General features: G+C 40.8%; 1 protein-coding gene across 4 annotated transcripts in view; it reads right to left on the bottom strand.

The window, feature by feature from the left end:
- Positions 1–17,131, bottom strand: part of LOC128103297 (cytochrome b5 type B) — a 44,122-nt gene that overhangs the window by 9,093 nt on the left and 17,898 nt on the right. For 3 of the 4 annotated variants that reach the window (XM_052727543.1, XM_052727544.1, XM_052727545.1), the window contains exons 2-3: positions 10,751–10,879; positions 10,292–10,321 (exon numbers count right to left, since the gene is read on the bottom strand). In XM_052727543.1, coding sequence (XP_052583503.1) covers positions 10,292–10,321; positions 10,751–10,879 — 159 coding nt within the window. Of the gene's footprint in view, positions 1–737; positions 827–10,291; positions 10,322–10,750; positions 10,880–17,131 lie in introns of all 4 variants that reach the window. The other variant, XM_052727546.1, reaches the window with a different exon arrangement.

Raw genomic sequence — 17,131 nt, forward strand, 5'->3', positions numbered from 1 at the left:
AAACAAAACAAGTCTATTGAAATGGACCAATATTTTGGGTCACAATGACAGTCCTATTTAACTGGGCTTACCACAGCATAGCTAAGATCACAATTTCTGAAAACATTTTAAAAAGTCCTCAAATCTCTTCTCTTGCAAAACCATCAACTGTCAAATGCTCTTGGGCATGCAGACTACTACTTCACAGCTTACAGAAATGATCTAGCTTACTTTTTGGGACTTTGGGGATTATTTAACCTTTGATGCTGTTGTTGTTTTTAAGATTTATTTAATGTTACGTGTTAAGTGTTTGCTTGCATGTGTGTATGTGCACCAGGAGCAAGTGTTGGACATCCTGGAACTGGTGTTACAAACATTTGAAAACCTCCATATGGTTCATGGGAATAGAACCCGGGTCTTCTGCAAGAGCAAGCAATGCTCTTAACTACTGAGCCGTTTCTCCAACCTGGGATTATTTAACAATGAAAAGGGGAAGAGCAGTTTAAGGGAAAAAAAAATACTAAATGAATCTCTTTTTTTTTTTTTTAAATATAGATTCACTCCGCATAGTCCAGGCTAGCCTTAAACTCAAGACCCTTCTGCTTTGGCTTTCTAAGTGCTGAGATTACAAGTGTGCAACACGATAACTTGATCCAAATAATCTTAAAACTTAGATTTTGGAGGCTGGAGAGATGATTCAGCAGTTAAGAGCAATGGCTGCTCTTCCAGAGGACTTGGGTTCAATTCCCAGCACTCACATAGAGGCTTACAACTGTCTGTAACTGCAGTCCCATAGGAATCTGATGCCCTCTTCTGGCTTCCACAAGCACCAGGTACACATGGTGTACTGACATGCATGCAAAAAAAAACACCCAGACACATAAAATAAATAAATACATTTTGGGAATAAAAAGTAATTACTTACTGATGTATGCAACAACATGGATGAACCTTCAAAACATTATGCTATGCTAAGTGATAAAGGGCAGACACAAAAGGCCATCTATTATATAAGTCCATTTATATGGACAATGAATTGAAACAGGAGGTCAGCAGTTGCCTTAGGCTGGACAAGAGGGGTTGGGAGGTAAATGGAATATGGCTGGTAATAGGTCCATGGTTCCTTTTCTGTTTTGTTTTGTTTTGTTTTGTTTTTGAGACAAGGTTTCTCTGTGTAGTTTTAGTGCCTCTCCTGGAACTCACTCTGTAGACCAGGCTGGCCTCTGCCTTCGGAGTGCTGGAATTACAGGCGTGCACCACCACTACCTGGCCATGGTTCCTTTTCACAGTGATCAAATTGTTATAAAATTGATTGCAATTATTGTTGTATGTGCATTTGTAAATGAATGAACTAACAGCACAGTCATACAGATTAACACATACTTCAATCCTGAAAACACACAGAGGGAACCTCTACATTTCAAACCTTTTATACTCTTTTCATAACCGAAGTTCTGAATATGTGCTAACTACAGTGAGCCCTGGACTACATTATAAGAAGGGAGAAAGAATATAGATAGCGCTAAGCCTATAGTATGCTGAGATAGTAATCATTTCTAACAAACAAGAAATAATGTAAAATGTCATGTTTAATAACTAAATACCATTAAAATACCCCTGCTTTAAGAACAATCCATTCCTGGAGGGGAGAAAAAAAAAAGAAAAACTTGCCTACCACACTGGAGGAATGGAAAGAGAAATCATCCATTTTCTTCAGGACCCCGACAACAGAGTAAAGGCTCAGTTGTGGCCCTCCTTTTTAGTCAGAAATATTAAAAGAGATACATAAGGCACAGCTATTAACAGCCAAGTCCTCCAGCCAGTTTGGAAAGAAGCCACCTAAGTTTAGTTTAGCTTTGCTTTTGTTGTTCAGTTTTTCCTCAATTTTATAAAACTAAGAAGAAAAAAATAAAGTAACTTTCTTGCCTTCTCACACACTTCCCACAACCCTTACTTCCATAGCAAAACTCTGCTGAGTCTAATTACACTTAAGTGAAATTCCTACAGGCTACAGATAAATGTAGTTTATTCTTTTGGTATTCAGGCACATCTGGCTGGGAAGTTCATACCCAGATGTTAGTGCTCTCTACCTTTCATATGGAAACTAAGATTTCAGTTATGAGAGATCAGATCAAATCCTAAGTTCTTCCAGCAGAAGCCCTACCACATAAGCAATATGCATGCTTCTTTATTTTTCAAGGAATATACTTGCAAAACAAAATCTGAGTCTGCTATTATTTTAGCATATATATATGTGTGTGTGTGTGTGTGTGTGTGTGTGTGTGTGTGTGTGTGTGTGTGTGTATATATATATATATATATATATATTGTTTTTTGGGTTTTTGTTTTTGGTTTTTTTTTTTTGAGACAGGGTTTCTCTGTGTAGCTTTGGCACCTTTCCTGGAACTCACTCTGTAGCCCAGGCTGGCCTCGAACTCACAGAGATCTGCACACCTCTGTCTCCCAAGTGCTGGGATTAAAGGTATGTGCCACCACTGCCCAGCTATTTTAGCCCAATATTATTAATAATAAAAATTAACTGCTTGGCTGAGCATGATGGCACACCTGTAATTACAGCACTTGGGAGGTAGAGGCAGGGGGATTAAGAGCCCAAGGCCAGTATGGGTTATTCGAGACCCTGTCTCAAAAACAAAACAAAACAGACTGCCTGCTCAAATAAAACTGGTTCCTGCACTGAGGCTATGGCTTTAGTCAGTAAACTGCCTGCTGCATGAAGACCTGAGCTCATGCACCTGCGTGCACATATCCACAAAACATACACAAATACAACACACAAAATTTAAAACAAAACTCAGTCCTAAAGCACAAGGTATTAAGGGTTTAATTCCTCATAAAACCAATAAGTAAAATAAGTATATTTTTATGAACAATAATACTAAAGATGGGATTTGTAGGGTAAAAGGAAATATTTTATGCTCAAGTGTTTTGGTTAAGGTTATTATTGTGGTGATGAAACACCATGACCAAAAGCAGCGTGAAGAGGAAATGGTTTACTTCACTCACAGTTCCATATAACAGTTCATCATCAAAAGCAATGAGGGCAGGAACTCACACAGGGCAGGAACTAGAGGCAGGAGCTGATGCAGAGGCCATGGAGGAATGCTGCTTACTGAATTGCTCCTCATGGCTTACTCAGCCTGCTTACATAGAGAACCCAGGACCACTAGCACAGGGATGGCACCACCCACAATGGGCTGGGCCCATCAATCACCAATTAAGAAAATGCCCTACATCCTATGGAGGTATTTTCCTAATTGAGATTCCCTCCTCTCAGATGACTTTAGCTTGTGCCAACTTGACATAAAACTATCCAGCACAGGCCAGGTAGTGGTGGTGCACACCTTTAATCTCAGCACTTGGGAGGCAGAGGAGGTAGATCTCTGAGTTCAAGGCCAGACTGGTCTACAGAGTGAGTTCCAGGATAGCCAGGACTGTTCCACAGAGAAATCCTGTCTCAAAAAACCAACTAACCAACCAACAAACAAACAAAAACCAAAAAAACTATCTAGCACACCAAGTAAACTTCTGTGATGGTTTTCTGTTTATCTTATGTACACAACATGGGTGCAATGGCCATGGAAATCAGAAGAGAGCGCTGGATCCTCTCAAACGAGAATTACCAGACAGTTGTAAACTGCCACATTGGTTCTGGGAACTGATCCCCAGTCCTCTGAAAGAACAGCTAGTGCTCTAACCACTGTACCATTTCTCCAGTCCCAAACAGACTCTTTATAAATCTGCCCAAACTGAACTATATATAGTATTTCTAGCTCAGGGCTAACTCAGCTTCATTGTTTGTAGAGTGAAAATTCAGAGGAACTTAAATTCTAAAATCATTACTCCAGCACAATGTTCTGAGCCAAGGCATTTTAGCAAGACCTTTAAGATCAGCAGCAGAAGAAACAACGCTCTCTCATGTCTAGAGAGACTGAAGAACACTACTACCACACGCCCATCTCTTTCTCTTTCACTAGCTCCACAAAAGAATGTTTTCCCAGATATTTTCTCAATAAACACTGTGAAAATGAGAAGGAGAAATGTCTGTCTGCAGTCATGGACAGGGATGTTGGGGTCAGTGGAGGAGGGGCAGAGGCAGGTGGATTTCTGAGTTTGAGGCTAGTCTGTTCTACAGAATGAGTTCCAGGATACTAGGGCTACACAGAGAAACCTTATTTTGGAAACAAAAAACAAACAAAAATAAAATTTATATAGTAGTACATTGTGATATAGGGGCCATGATATAATTCTGGGAGAGAGTCTTTTCCAGTATTGTTTTAAATAAAAAGTTCCTGACTTGTTTTTCTTAAGTCAGTGGCCACACAAAAGCTATAGTGAGCAAGTAAAAAGCTAGGGAACTACTGTTAGATTTATTGAAGATGTGTTGAGGCTTAAGTTTTAAATACTTGGAATCCTCTTTGAATAGCAAATACAGTTTAGGAATGAATCACAAGCTCCTTATACATGTTATGCATCTGTTATTTATACTTTTGAAAGCCTAAGTATAATCTGTGATTAGCTGATGATACCCTATCTCTATTTTAATGCTTCATAATCATAAATTTGGCTCTTTCTTTGCTACCTTTATGTTCTGGTGATGAAGTTTACCACATTCCTTAAGTGTGTATTCTCTAATGTTTTCTTTTTCTTTTTCTTTTGTTTTTTCCAGACAGGGTTTCTCTGTGTTGTTTTGGTGCCTGTCCTGGCTCTCACTCTGTAGACCAGGCTGGCCTCGAACCTAGAGAGATCCTCCTGGCTCTGCCTCCTGAGTGCTTGGATTAAAGGTATGCGTCACCACCGCCTGGCTTGAATTTATTATTAGGTGCACATTACCATTTAAAAAGTTAGAGGACAGAAGACTTAAGATTTAAATATTTTATAGACCCAATTACATAAGGTTGTGTAGTATATAATCTTGGGGACAGCCTTCATGCTTTAACTGAAAATGATTTCTTTTTCAATAAAAACTTTGTTATTACTGGTGATTATGAGTACATTATGTCTATGTGTGAGTATGTATGTGAGGGTAAAGGAAGGTATGGGGTCCCTTAGGCTGTTGAGCTACCTAATATGGATACTGAGAATTGAACTTCAGTCCTCTGAAAGAGCAGCATGCATTCTTATCTGCTGAGCCACCTCTTCAGTCCCAAACAATTTTTCTAGATGAAAATACAGTTCAATAATTACTGCTTCACAAAGTATATGTCCCTGTAGTCAGTCTAGTTGTATATAAAAACACTTTTCTGTTGACATGACAAAATTTAAAAACAAGAAACACTCCCTAATACAAATTTCTAGATTCTCTTGAGAACTTACTATAGGATCCATACTGAGAAACTGTCTCAAAAAAAAAAGAGCCCGCTGCGACAGGACACATAGCACATCACTAGAAAAGGCTGGGGCACTGTTCAGCTGGTACAGTGACAACTGCCTAGCGCACATGAAGCCCTGGATTTGATCAATACCATATTAACAAGATGTGGTGGCCCACACAAATGATCCCAGAACTTAGGAGGTGATGGAGAGGATGACAAATTCAAGGTCATCATCTGCTATATGGTGAGTTTGAGACCATTCCAGGTATCGCCCTTATTTGGACCTCTAAGGGGAAAAGTGTGACCCACCAATTCTATTTGGAAAGTACAAAAGGACATTGCCTGGCTCTTCTCATACCTCATTTTATTTCTAGAACTTCATAGAAGGCATTGATCTCTGGCACTGCTCAGAAAACAACTGTATTTTGTTTTTCAAGAGTGACTGGCCATGACATATTACGCTCAATTTCCAAGGACCATAAGTGTCTGACAAACTACAGGGAGCAACGTCATAGCCCAGTAGAAGCCCTTGATCACAGCAGTTACTCCTTGTTCCTACAGAACAGTAAAGAGTTTTTCTGAAACAGGCTCTCCTGTAGCCACACCTGCTGCGTGGCTAGGGAGGGTTTGAAGTACTGACTCTCGTCACCCCAATTATCAAGACAAAGTATTTTCTTTTTTCTTTTTGAAGACAAGAGTCTCACCATGTGACCTTTGGCATCACCATATCCCAAAGCACAAATTCTGTCTGTTTTGTTTGTTTGTTTGTTTGTTTTTCCAGACAGGGTTTCTCTGCATAGCCCTGACTGTCCTGGAACTCAGTTTGTAGACCAGGCTGTCTTTAAACTCACGGAGATCCACCTGCCTCTGCCTCCTGGTGCTGGGATTAAAGGTATGCGCCACCACCAATGTTTTTTAATTCTAAATAGTTATTACTGACTAAATCCAGGCATCATGGCATACCTTTTATCTCACAACTAGGGAGGCAGAGGCCGGCAGATCTCTTTGAGTTCCAGATCTCAAAAACAAAAACGAAACTGTGATATCTGTTGTCAGATTTATAAATTACAAATCTTTAAAATTTTTATATCGTAGTATATCTAGGCTATCAACGAGAGTATTATGAATCTACAAATAAACAATAGTGACCATGACCACTTATTTACCTGTGCCATAGTAAAAGTAACATGAAAAGCTGCTTCTAAAAGAATTGGGAAACTAAGACTGGGCACAGTGACTCCAGAAGGAAGGCAGGAAGGTGAGAAGGTCAAGGTCATCCTTAGCAGATATGACAGACCTTGACTAACAAGCAAACGACGAAGACGTGGGCATGGAAACTGACTTACACTCCCAAACAGAGACAGTGAGCATGTCTGCTTCTGTCTTGCTCCCCCACTCCACGGGAAGAGCGGAGCGGCTCTATGAAGGCGGAGAGAAGTGATGCCACAGAAGGAAACGGAGAATGTAAACTAAACCCCACCCTATAAAGCTTAAGGCTCTGCTTAATGAAGCTTAAAAAAATCATTTCTTACAGATTCAGAAACCCTGAATCACAAGAAAAGAAACGAATTAATAAAATGAGCTTTCCTCCCACTTCTTGATGGTGAATGTTAAACCAGAGATAAAAAAGTGAAGGAAAGAGATACCTATATCCTAGGATAGAAGTTTCAACCTGTGAGAAACCAGATTGCTTCTCAGCCTTTTTGGTAACATCAAGCACAGAAATAAACTGAGGGATCAAGAATTTCTTTCTGGAAAAGAAAATCAGTTCGGAATATAATTCTATGAAAACCTGGTAGGTATTCTTGAAATTTTTCCAAAAGGCTTTCTTTGCCTAATTTGCCTGAAGAATAACAGACAGCCTGACTGGAAACAAACAGCCAGAATCATCCTAATGGAGACAGATCCCCTGGGAACAAGGAGTTGTAGAAGAACAGGCTTGAAAGCCCAGCTTTCAGTCCCTCCCTAACCTAGGATGGGGCTACACTACAGTTGTAGTTCTAAATTATCAGAACACTTGGCAAGCCGAGGAGGCTTTTACTTTTTTCTTTCTCTTCTTTTTCTTTTTTCTTTTTTCTTTTTTTTTTTTGGTTTTTTGAGACAGGGTTTCTCTGTGTAGCTTTGGAGCCTGTCCTGGATCTCGTTCTGTAGACCAGGCTGGCCTCGAACTCACAGAGATACACCGGCTCTGCCTCCCTAGTGCTGGGATTAAAGTTGTGCGTCACCACCGCCCGGCAGAGGCTTTTTCTATACTTCTTGCATGGAACATCAACAACAAAAAGTCCAAGGCCTATCAGTTTGATGTCAGCTAATCAATCTCTTTTCAAAAGCAATGACAGGCACAGCATTCAGCAGAAAGTGTGGTGCCTGGCTTCCTTCCTATCACCTAGGCTAGTCAAAATACAAATCCAGCAACTGCACAGATTCTGAACAGGAATAGTCAAAGACCAGGAAATGAACACTTGATTTGCATTTTCTTTCTTTCTTTTTCTTTTCTTTTCTTTTCTTTTTTTTTTTTTTTTTTTTTTTCCGAGACAGGGTCTCTCTGTGTAGCTTTGCGCCTTTCCTGGAACTCACTTGGTAGTCCAGGCTGGCCTCAAACTCACAGAGATCCGCCTGGCTCTGCCTCCCGAGTGCTGGATTAAAGGCGTGCGCCACCACCGCCCGGTTTTGATTTGTATTTTCATGTTCATTCCAGGGGATCCCAATTTAGGTTGATGCAAGCAACAGAATTTCTAGAACACTGCTGTCCACTCCCCACAAAGGTTCCTAACGGCCTCCTGTTTGTTTGTTTGTTTTTTATTATTACCAAGAAAGAAAACTAGCAACAAGAAACAATTGATAGATTTCTAGACACAGTAACTACATAAATATGTTTCTACTTTTTAACATAAAGAGTGATTTCGCTGGGCGGTGGTGGCGCACACCTTTAATCCCAGCACTCAGGAGGCAGAGCCAGGCGGATCTCTGTGAGTTCGAGGCCAGCCTGGTGTACAGAACGAGATCCAGGACAGGCTCCAAAGCTACACAGAGAATCCCTGTCTCAAAAAAAAAAAAAAAAGAGTGCTTTTATGATTGCTAAATTCAAGGTGTTTCTTCAAAAAAATATAGTATCCTTTGAATGAAATGAACCGAGAGTGGCATTTTCTGAACATGTTCAATTGAGGCCACAATTAGCTCAAATTTTACCCTAATGTCCCAAGAGGAGAGAAGAATGGGTAAGGCATGAGGAGGGAAAGACAAAGGCAACCACCAGTGCTTACAAATGTTTAAGAGCATTTCATCTGCCTTTGTAATTTAACAGTTCAGAGTAGCACAGGAGCAAGACAGAAGAGTTAATGTATAAAAACACCTAGATTCCAGAGCAACAGAAGGTAGACACTGCCAAGCAAGCAATCTCTTGAATTGAAAGAATTCTTGTGCCAAGTCCAGTTCAAATTGCTGTGCCAAACCTGTTCATTATTTCCTAGCTCAATGATGAATGAGAATCTAGAAGGAGGAATGAGGGAGTCTCTATTGTGTGCACCAGGAGCTAGGGAACACCTTGACTGCTCTCCCTGGAGGTCAGAGGGCAGCGTAATAACCTTCTAAAGGACAGAAGTCACAGGAAAGCGAAGAAAACATGGGCAATGACACCACCCTGCTTGTGGGAGGCAGAAAAGGTTTCTAAGCTTTCTTCTTGGTACATAAGGCAAAGCACATTAAGGTTTTCAAATACTCAAATACTGCATCTTTTGTTTTGGCTGCATCAGTGAGCAAACTGGGAAGGGCATGGGACAATTTGAGCATACAGGATTAAAAAAATTAATTTGAGGAAATAGAGACAGAAAAAAAGACCTCTAGTTTATAGATAAAGAAGATATCTTGCAGAAAAAATTTAATCAGAGCATTTATCATGTTTTATATAAGTAAGAATAAGATTTTCTCCCAAACTGAACCCATAACCTAATTTCTTTCAAAACCACAATAAATAGACTTCGGAGTCTCGCCGGGCGGTGGTGGCGCATGCCTTTAATCCCAGCACTCAGGAGGCAGAGGCAGGCGGATCTCTGTGAGTTTGAGGCCAGCCTGGGCTACAGAGTGAGTTCCAGGACAGGCTCCAAAGCTACACAGAGAAACCCTGTCTCAAAAAAAAAAAAAAAAAAAAAGTATATATATATACACATACACACACACACACACTTTGGAGTCTCAATAATAAAGCATACAAAGCATTAACAAAATGCTTCCTAAGGCTAAGCTCACAACCAAAATGTTAAAATGTTTCCTTCTGTTTAAGATTTAGCTATTCTTTTGTCCTGATAGGTATAAAGTCCAAATTCCTTAAAAATAGAATTTTGGTTTGGATAAAAGTAAACTTGAACTCACAGAGATCCACCTGCCTCTGCCTCCCCGAGTGCTGGGATTCAAAGCATATACCACCATACTCCAGCTCTCTCTCTTTTTTTTTAGCCTTTATTTTTATTTTATGTGTATGGGTGTTCTGCCTACATGAATATCATTTGTTCATCACATGCATGCAATGTCAGCAGAAGCCAGAAGAGGACACTGGATCCCCTAGGACTGAAGTTATAGACAGTTATGAACTATACCATGTAGATGCTGAGACTTGAATCTGGGTCCTCTGGAAGGGCAACCAGTGTTCTTAACCACTGAGCCATCTCTACAGCCCATTTCTACTTCTCTTATTTAAATTATTTTTAAAAGCCACGCAGTTGTGATGCACGCCTTTAATCCCGGGACTCAGGAGGCAGAGACCGGTGTATCTCTGTGAGTTCGAGGCCAACCTGGTCTACAGAGCGAGATCCAGGACAGCCAAAGCTACACAGAGAAACCCTTTCTCAATCAATCAATCAATCAATCAATGAATAAATGAATAAATAAACGAATGAATAAATACATAAACAAACAAATATTTTTTTTAAAAAGAGAAAGGAAGAAATACTTGAAACTCATAAGACAAAGTAATGACTTCTTACCTTGTTACTACCTTTAGGTTTAAGGTCACTCTGTTTAAAAAGAGAGAGAGAGAGAACAATGTTGAAGATGGATCTAAATGAACTCCAGCAATGTGTTAGTTCCTATTCTTCAGAGATTTCAGGGTCTGAAGAAGGGGCCCAGCTCCACCCTTTAGCATATCAGGATCCCCTATTAGAATGTGAAGCACAGAAGGACTTACAATCCATAGTTAATAACCAAACCGCTGTCTTAGGAACAGGTGTTAGTAATTACAAAAATCAGTCAATAGAAGACAAAAACCAGTTCCCTTGGCTTTTCTGATACTATTGCTACACAGGAGCTTGATGATTCTGGAGAAAACCAGGCTTGAGGCTAGGTTGAATGAATTTCTACTCTAAATAATTCATTCTCTCATCCTGTTAGTGGCTGTCCAATAGTTTTTCTCTGCATAAGTGACTGAGTTATACGACAGTTCTTACCGGATGGACATCACCAATGTAGTACTGCTTTAGCATTTCCCTGGCATCAGGGGAGTGGCCAACATCTTCAAAGCTTTCCGTTGCATCAGCACCAGCTTGTTCCAGCAGAACCTCTTCCCCACCAGGATGCTGGAAGGAAATGGCATTTGCTAAATAGAGCGCTCTCTGAAAAGCAAAATACTTTTTCTTTCCACCCGCTTCTTCCCTCCCCCTTCTCCTTTAATGGAACAAACTGTGTATCTCCTGTGAGGGCATCAGGAAGAACACAGCACCGTTTTCTACAATAGTCTGGCCCCAAATGTACAGTGTGGGTAATAATCGATTTTCTCCGTCAACATTAAAACTGCAACAAAAACAACAACAATGAAAACCACAAGTGGGAACTCCAGAATTTCTGGAATTCTTTATTCTGTTTTTTACATTTTTCTTTCTTCTTCCTCTTCCTCCTCCTTCATCCTGACTCCTTTGTTCAGATGGGGCCTCATGTAGTTTGGTTGACCTGGAACTCAATATATAGCCCTGGATGACCTTAAAGAGCAGCTCTCCCTGTTTCCTGGGATTGTAGGAGGCCACTACAGGCAGACAGAGGGAAGAGGATTGAACACAGGGCTTCACTCATGCTAGGCAAGCACTCTCTCCCAGCTGAGCTACGTCCCTTGCCCATTCTATTTCTTTCTTTTCTTTTTTTAAAAAACTTTTCTCTTGTGTATGTGTGTGCATATGCATGAATTCCTCCTGCCTCAGCTTCCTGAATGGTTATTCTTGCAACTTCTCTGTATGTTTAAAACTGCTTTTGAGTGAAAAAAAAAAAAAAAGAATAAGTAAGTAGGTAGGACAGGGGAAGTACATTCTACAATTATAAGTTACAAAGAAACTGAGATATCGTTGCATCCATACTTGTAAACAGAATAGTGAGAGTACTTATCTTGACAGCTACTGCTATTACACACGATGGGCTACAAATACTTGGCACTGGGGAGATGGCTCAGTAGGAGAAAGCCTGACAACCTGATTTTGATCCCTGGAACCTATGAAGAGAACCAACTTCCAAAAGGTGTCCTCTGACTTCCCTCCACACATGCTTTGGGGAGGCTTGCATACCCATGTATACACATACACAAACTAATAAATTTTTAAAAACTTGGCACCTGTCAGGAATAATGATGCACACTTTCTATCCCAGCACTTGGGAGGCAGAAGCAGGCAGGATCTCTGAATTCTAGTCCAGTCTGGCCTACACAGTGAGTTCCAGGGCATCCAGGGCTGCAGAGAGGCCCTGTCTCAAAACAGACAGACAAACAAAAAGTAGATACCTGTGGTGGTATTGTATTCCCCAAAATATTGTGTACCCTAATAAATTTATCTGGGGTCAAAGAACAGACAGGCACTAGATACAAAGGCTAGAAAATGGTGGCACTCACACCTTTAATCCTAGCAGAGGTAGAAATCCCTCTGGATCTCTGTGAGTTCAAAGCCACATTGGAAACGGCCAGGCATGGTGACATACGCCTTTAATCCCAGAAAGCGAGCCTTTAATCCCAGGGAGTGGTGGTAGAAAGCAGAAGGGTATATAAGGCATGGAGACCAGAAACTAGAAGCTTTTGGCTGGTTAAGCTTTCAGGCTTCTAGCAGCAGTTCAGCTGGGAGCCATTGGGATGAGAACACAGAAGCTTCCAGTCTGAGGAAACAAGACCACCTGAGAAGTTGGCCAGGTGAGGTGAGCTGTGGCTTGTTCTGTCTCTCTGACCTTCCAGCATTTCACCCCAATAACTGGCATCAGGTTTGATTTTAATATAAGAGCTCTTTAAGATTCATGCTACAGATACCTGGAAATGTCAAAGGGACTCTGGTGGCCGCACAAGGTAAACACCGTGTCCATGTCTTTTAAAACTTTTTTGTTTGTTTGTTTTTTGTTTTTTAAACTAAGTATTACCTATTCCAAAACTGTATTTTCTAAACTAATACTCAGTCTGGACTTCCAATACTCAGCAGACATGTACTTATTAGCGGATATGGAATTTTCATTATTTAACACATCCAAACCTGTATTCCTGAAATACTAGTGTTTTTTAACTAGTTACTTTTTGTAACAACCACTTAAGCAGTATTAATGTTTTAAAGATTAATTCAAGAGAAATACAAAACCTCTCAAAGTTACCTGCCAGTCACCGTCACTTACTGGCTAGTTCCCTGAGGGTCAGAACAGCTTCTATCTTGGTCTCCCACCCAGGAGAGCCCAGCATCTAAGCTATTTTAATGCAGAAGTAAGAGTGCCATTCACCTGTTTCATCTGAAACCAATCAGCTGTTTCATCTGGAGATAAAATGAAATCACTGCATAGGGAACTGCATCCCAATTTGCTCTAAGTCAAAACTTGGGAAGATATTTTCCCCTATGGCATATCCCAGCAAACAGGCTTTCACAGTAAGAAGATATGCCAGGCCTGACAGCAGAGGCCAATAATCCTATCATCACAAGAGGTTGAGGAGAGCATCCTAAACTCAAGCCAGCCAGCTGGGGCTATTCTGTCAGACCTGTATCAAAATGAAAAGCCATGGTGGTACACACCTTCAATCCCCAGCACCCAGAAGGCAGAGGTGGATCCCTGTGAGGACTCAAGAGCTGCCCTTACAACTGAGTAAAGCTGGGAGGAGAGGTAATCCTTCCCAGGGAAGAACACCCCAATTGGTAGGCCTGTGCCAAATGGTCAGCCCTGAAAACAAACAAACAAACATACACACATACAAACATACAGGTAAAACTATACACACTCGACAGGTTGTTTTTAGGAATATGTATGTATCTACAAATACATACATGCCTGCAATAACAACTGATGAAAAAAGGGGCCACAAATTGGAAGGAGAGCAGGGAGGAATATATGAGAGGATTTGGAGAAGAAATGCTGTGATTAAAATACAATCTCAAAAACAAACAATTTTTTGAAAAAGAAATAAAATATGACTAAAAACAAGTTGCCCTTAACCTGGTAACTACTGTTTGCAATGGAGTTTCTCTGAAAAAACCGAAGCTGTACAAGCCTGGGACATGCAGCAGGACCATTCTTCTCTGAGCCTTGATACTAGAAAACAGGAAATGATAAGTGTGTGGCTGGTAATTCACAAGGAAAAAGTCAAATTAAAAATGTTTTAGAGGGGCTCAGTGGTTAAGTGCCCTTGTTGCTCTTGCAGAGGACCCAGGTTCAGTTCTCAGCACCCACATGGTGATTCACAACCATCTGTAACTCCAGTTACAGGGGATCTGACACCTTCTGACCTCTGCAAGCACCAAAGCACATCTGTGGTACACACACATACATGAAGGCAAAACACTAACATATAAAAGAAACAACAACAAAAAATAATATCATATAAAAAAATACCTATTTGGAGGGGAGGGGCGATGAGGCAGGGTCTCACTATGCAGCCCTGAATGTCCAGGAACTTGCTAGGTAGTCCTTGAACTCACCGAGAGGCACCTGCTTCTGCCTCCCAAGTGCTGGGACTAAAAGTGCCTGGCTTCAGAAAAAATTAAAAATAAAATGTCTTAAGGCTGAGAGATAGCTCAGTGGATAAACTGCTTATCCCACGTAAGTGAAAACTGGAAGTCAAGTAAACACCAGGTGGACCTGGCAGCCTGCCTGTAATTCCAGAGCTGGGAAGGCAGAGAGAGGTAAGGGATCACAGGAGACAGTTGGGCTAACTAGACTAGCAGTGAGCTCTGACTTCAACTGAGGGAAGAAGACCCCTGATGTCACCCTCAGCCTCTACATACATGTATACACACACACACAAACACCACACGCAAACATACCCACCCACATCACACACAAAGATACATAAAAATGTTTTAACTTTTTTCTTCTGTTAACACTAGAAATAATAGGCAGAAAAAGAGGCAAACCTTTGGAAAAGCATTATCAATTATAACTAAGTAGTATGTGCAGTCAGTTCTAACTTTAAGCATAATAAACTATTTTTGTGGATAAATATATTTGTGTTGGTATTTTAATCATTTTCTTTACAAAGTTCATAATTTTCATTACTAAAAATGCATTAACAGATGAACAAATGAAATTTCCCTGTTCATTTCAACTGATATGAAGAACAGAGTCAGAATTCTATTCACAACAACTCTTTTCAGCATGAATACCTAGTGCCAGGACAGACTCAGCATACCTAGATCTTTGAATACTGTCTAGGGAAAATGAATGACTACTATATTGCTATATTCTCAAGTGCATTTAGAATCGAAGAGGGGTTATATTACAAAGGTTCTTGCCTCAGAGTTAAGAATTTATTAAATTGGGGCTGGAAAGATGGCTCAGCAGTTAAAAGCACGAGCTGCTCAAATAGAGGGTCCAGATTATGTCCCCAGCACCCACCTGGGGGCTCACAACTGTGTGTAATTCCAGTTCCAGGGGATCCGAAGAGGAGGCCCTCTTCTGGCCTGTTCAGGCACCAAGGACACACATGGTATACAGACATACATGCATGCAAACACCCACACACATAGAATAAAATTTTTAAAAATTTTTAAAAGAATATATCAATGCCGGGTGGTAGTGGTGGTGGTGGTGGTGGTGGTGCACGTGGTGCACGTGGTGCACGCCTTTAGTTCTAACACTTGGGAGGCAGAGCCAGGCGGATCTCTGTGAGTTTGAGGCCAGCCTAGTCTACAGAGCGAGATCCAGGACAGGCACCAAAGCTACACAGAGAAACCCTGTCTCGAAAAACCAGGAAAAAAAAAAAAAAGAATATATTAAATCAGCCAGGCGTGGTTGCACGCCTTTGATTCCAGTATTCGGGAGGCAGAGCCAGGTGATCTCTGTGAGTTCAAGGCCAGCCTGGTCTACAGATGAGTTCCAGGACAGACTCCAAAGCTACACAGAGAAACCCTGTCTCAAAAAAACAAAACAAAAAAATTAATCAATTAAAAAAAATATCAAATCAACAGAAAAATCAAAGCTGACATACAGTAAGTATATCACTCAGTTGAACTGAAGACCAAGTTATTCTAGTTAAGATGTTTTATACAATGTTGTAAAATGACAGCAAAGGCAACATCTGGCAGACATACAGATATGAGTTGCCCAGGGATATTCTACCTGGATTAAATGTCCCAGAGAAGTGACAGGGTGACATTTCTGTCAAGAAGTAGATGTAGGTCCAGTAAGATGGTTTATCCAGCAAAGCACTTGATGGCAAACCTGAAAAACTGAGTTTAATCCCTAGAACTCATAGTGAACAGTAAACCAACTCCCTAAAACTGTCCCCTGCCTCCAAGAATGTACCATGGCAAAGGCATGCCCACATTCACACAAACACAACAATAATAACAGTAATAAAAATAAATAGAATTTTAAGTAGATGTAACCATGAACAAATAACTCCTCACCCTACAAAGTAAACCAACCCATCTTACATCATTACAAAACAAACCAAAGCCAGGCAGCAGCGGCACACTCTTTTAACCCAGCACTCGGGAGGCAGAGGCAGGTGATCTCTGAGTTGGAGGCCAGCCTGGTCTACAGAGCGAGATCCAGGACAGGCACCAAAACTACACAGAGAAACCCTGTCTCAAAACCCCTTCCCCAAAAAAGAAACAAACCAAGAGGCTGGAGAGGTGGCTCAGCAGTTAAGAGCACTTGTTGCTCTTGTAGAGGACCTGGGTTCAATTCAGGTGCTCCACATGGCAGCTCACAACTGTCTGTAATTTCAGCTCCAAGGAATCCAATGCCCTCTTCTGGACTCCATAGGCACCAGGCACAAATGTGAAACACAGACATACACGCAAGTAAAACACTTACACACATAAAATGAAAACAAAACAAAACAAAAAGTAAAGAAGGGAGGAAGGGGGACAGGAGAAGGTGAGGGAAGGGGAACAGTGGTTGGTATGTAAAATGAAAAAAATTTTAAATAATAAATAAATGGAAAGGAAAAGAAAGAAGCCAAGTGTAGTGGCATATGACTTTAATCCCAGCACTGGAGAGGCAGAGGTAGGAGGATCTCTATGAGTTTGAGGCCAGTCTTGTCTACATAATGAATTCCAGGACAGTCAGGGCTACATAGTGAGACCCTATCTCTCTCTCTCTCTCTCTCTCTCTCTCTCTCTCTCTCTCTCTCTCTCTCTCTCACACACACACACACACACACACACACACAAAAAAAAAAAAAAAAAAAAAAAAAAAGAAGAAGAAGAATAGGAGGAGGAGAAAAAAAATAAAACAAGCCAAGCCCAGCATAATGGGTACATGCCTATAAATCTCAGGACTCAAGAGATAGAAACAGGAGGGTCAGGAGTTTAACCCTATATAGCAAGATCCTATCTCACGAAACACCCGACAAATGTAAAGGGTAAGATGATAGATTTTATGCT

This window comes from Peromyscus californicus, unplaced genomic scaffold (assembly GCF_007827085.1).
Source record: "Peromyscus californicus insignis strain IS unplaced genomic scaffold, ASM782708v3 Scaffold_8__1_contigs__length_139910024, whole genome shotgun sequence".
NCBI lineage: Eukaryota > Metazoa > Chordata > Mammalia > Rodentia > Cricetidae > Peromyscus > Peromyscus californicus.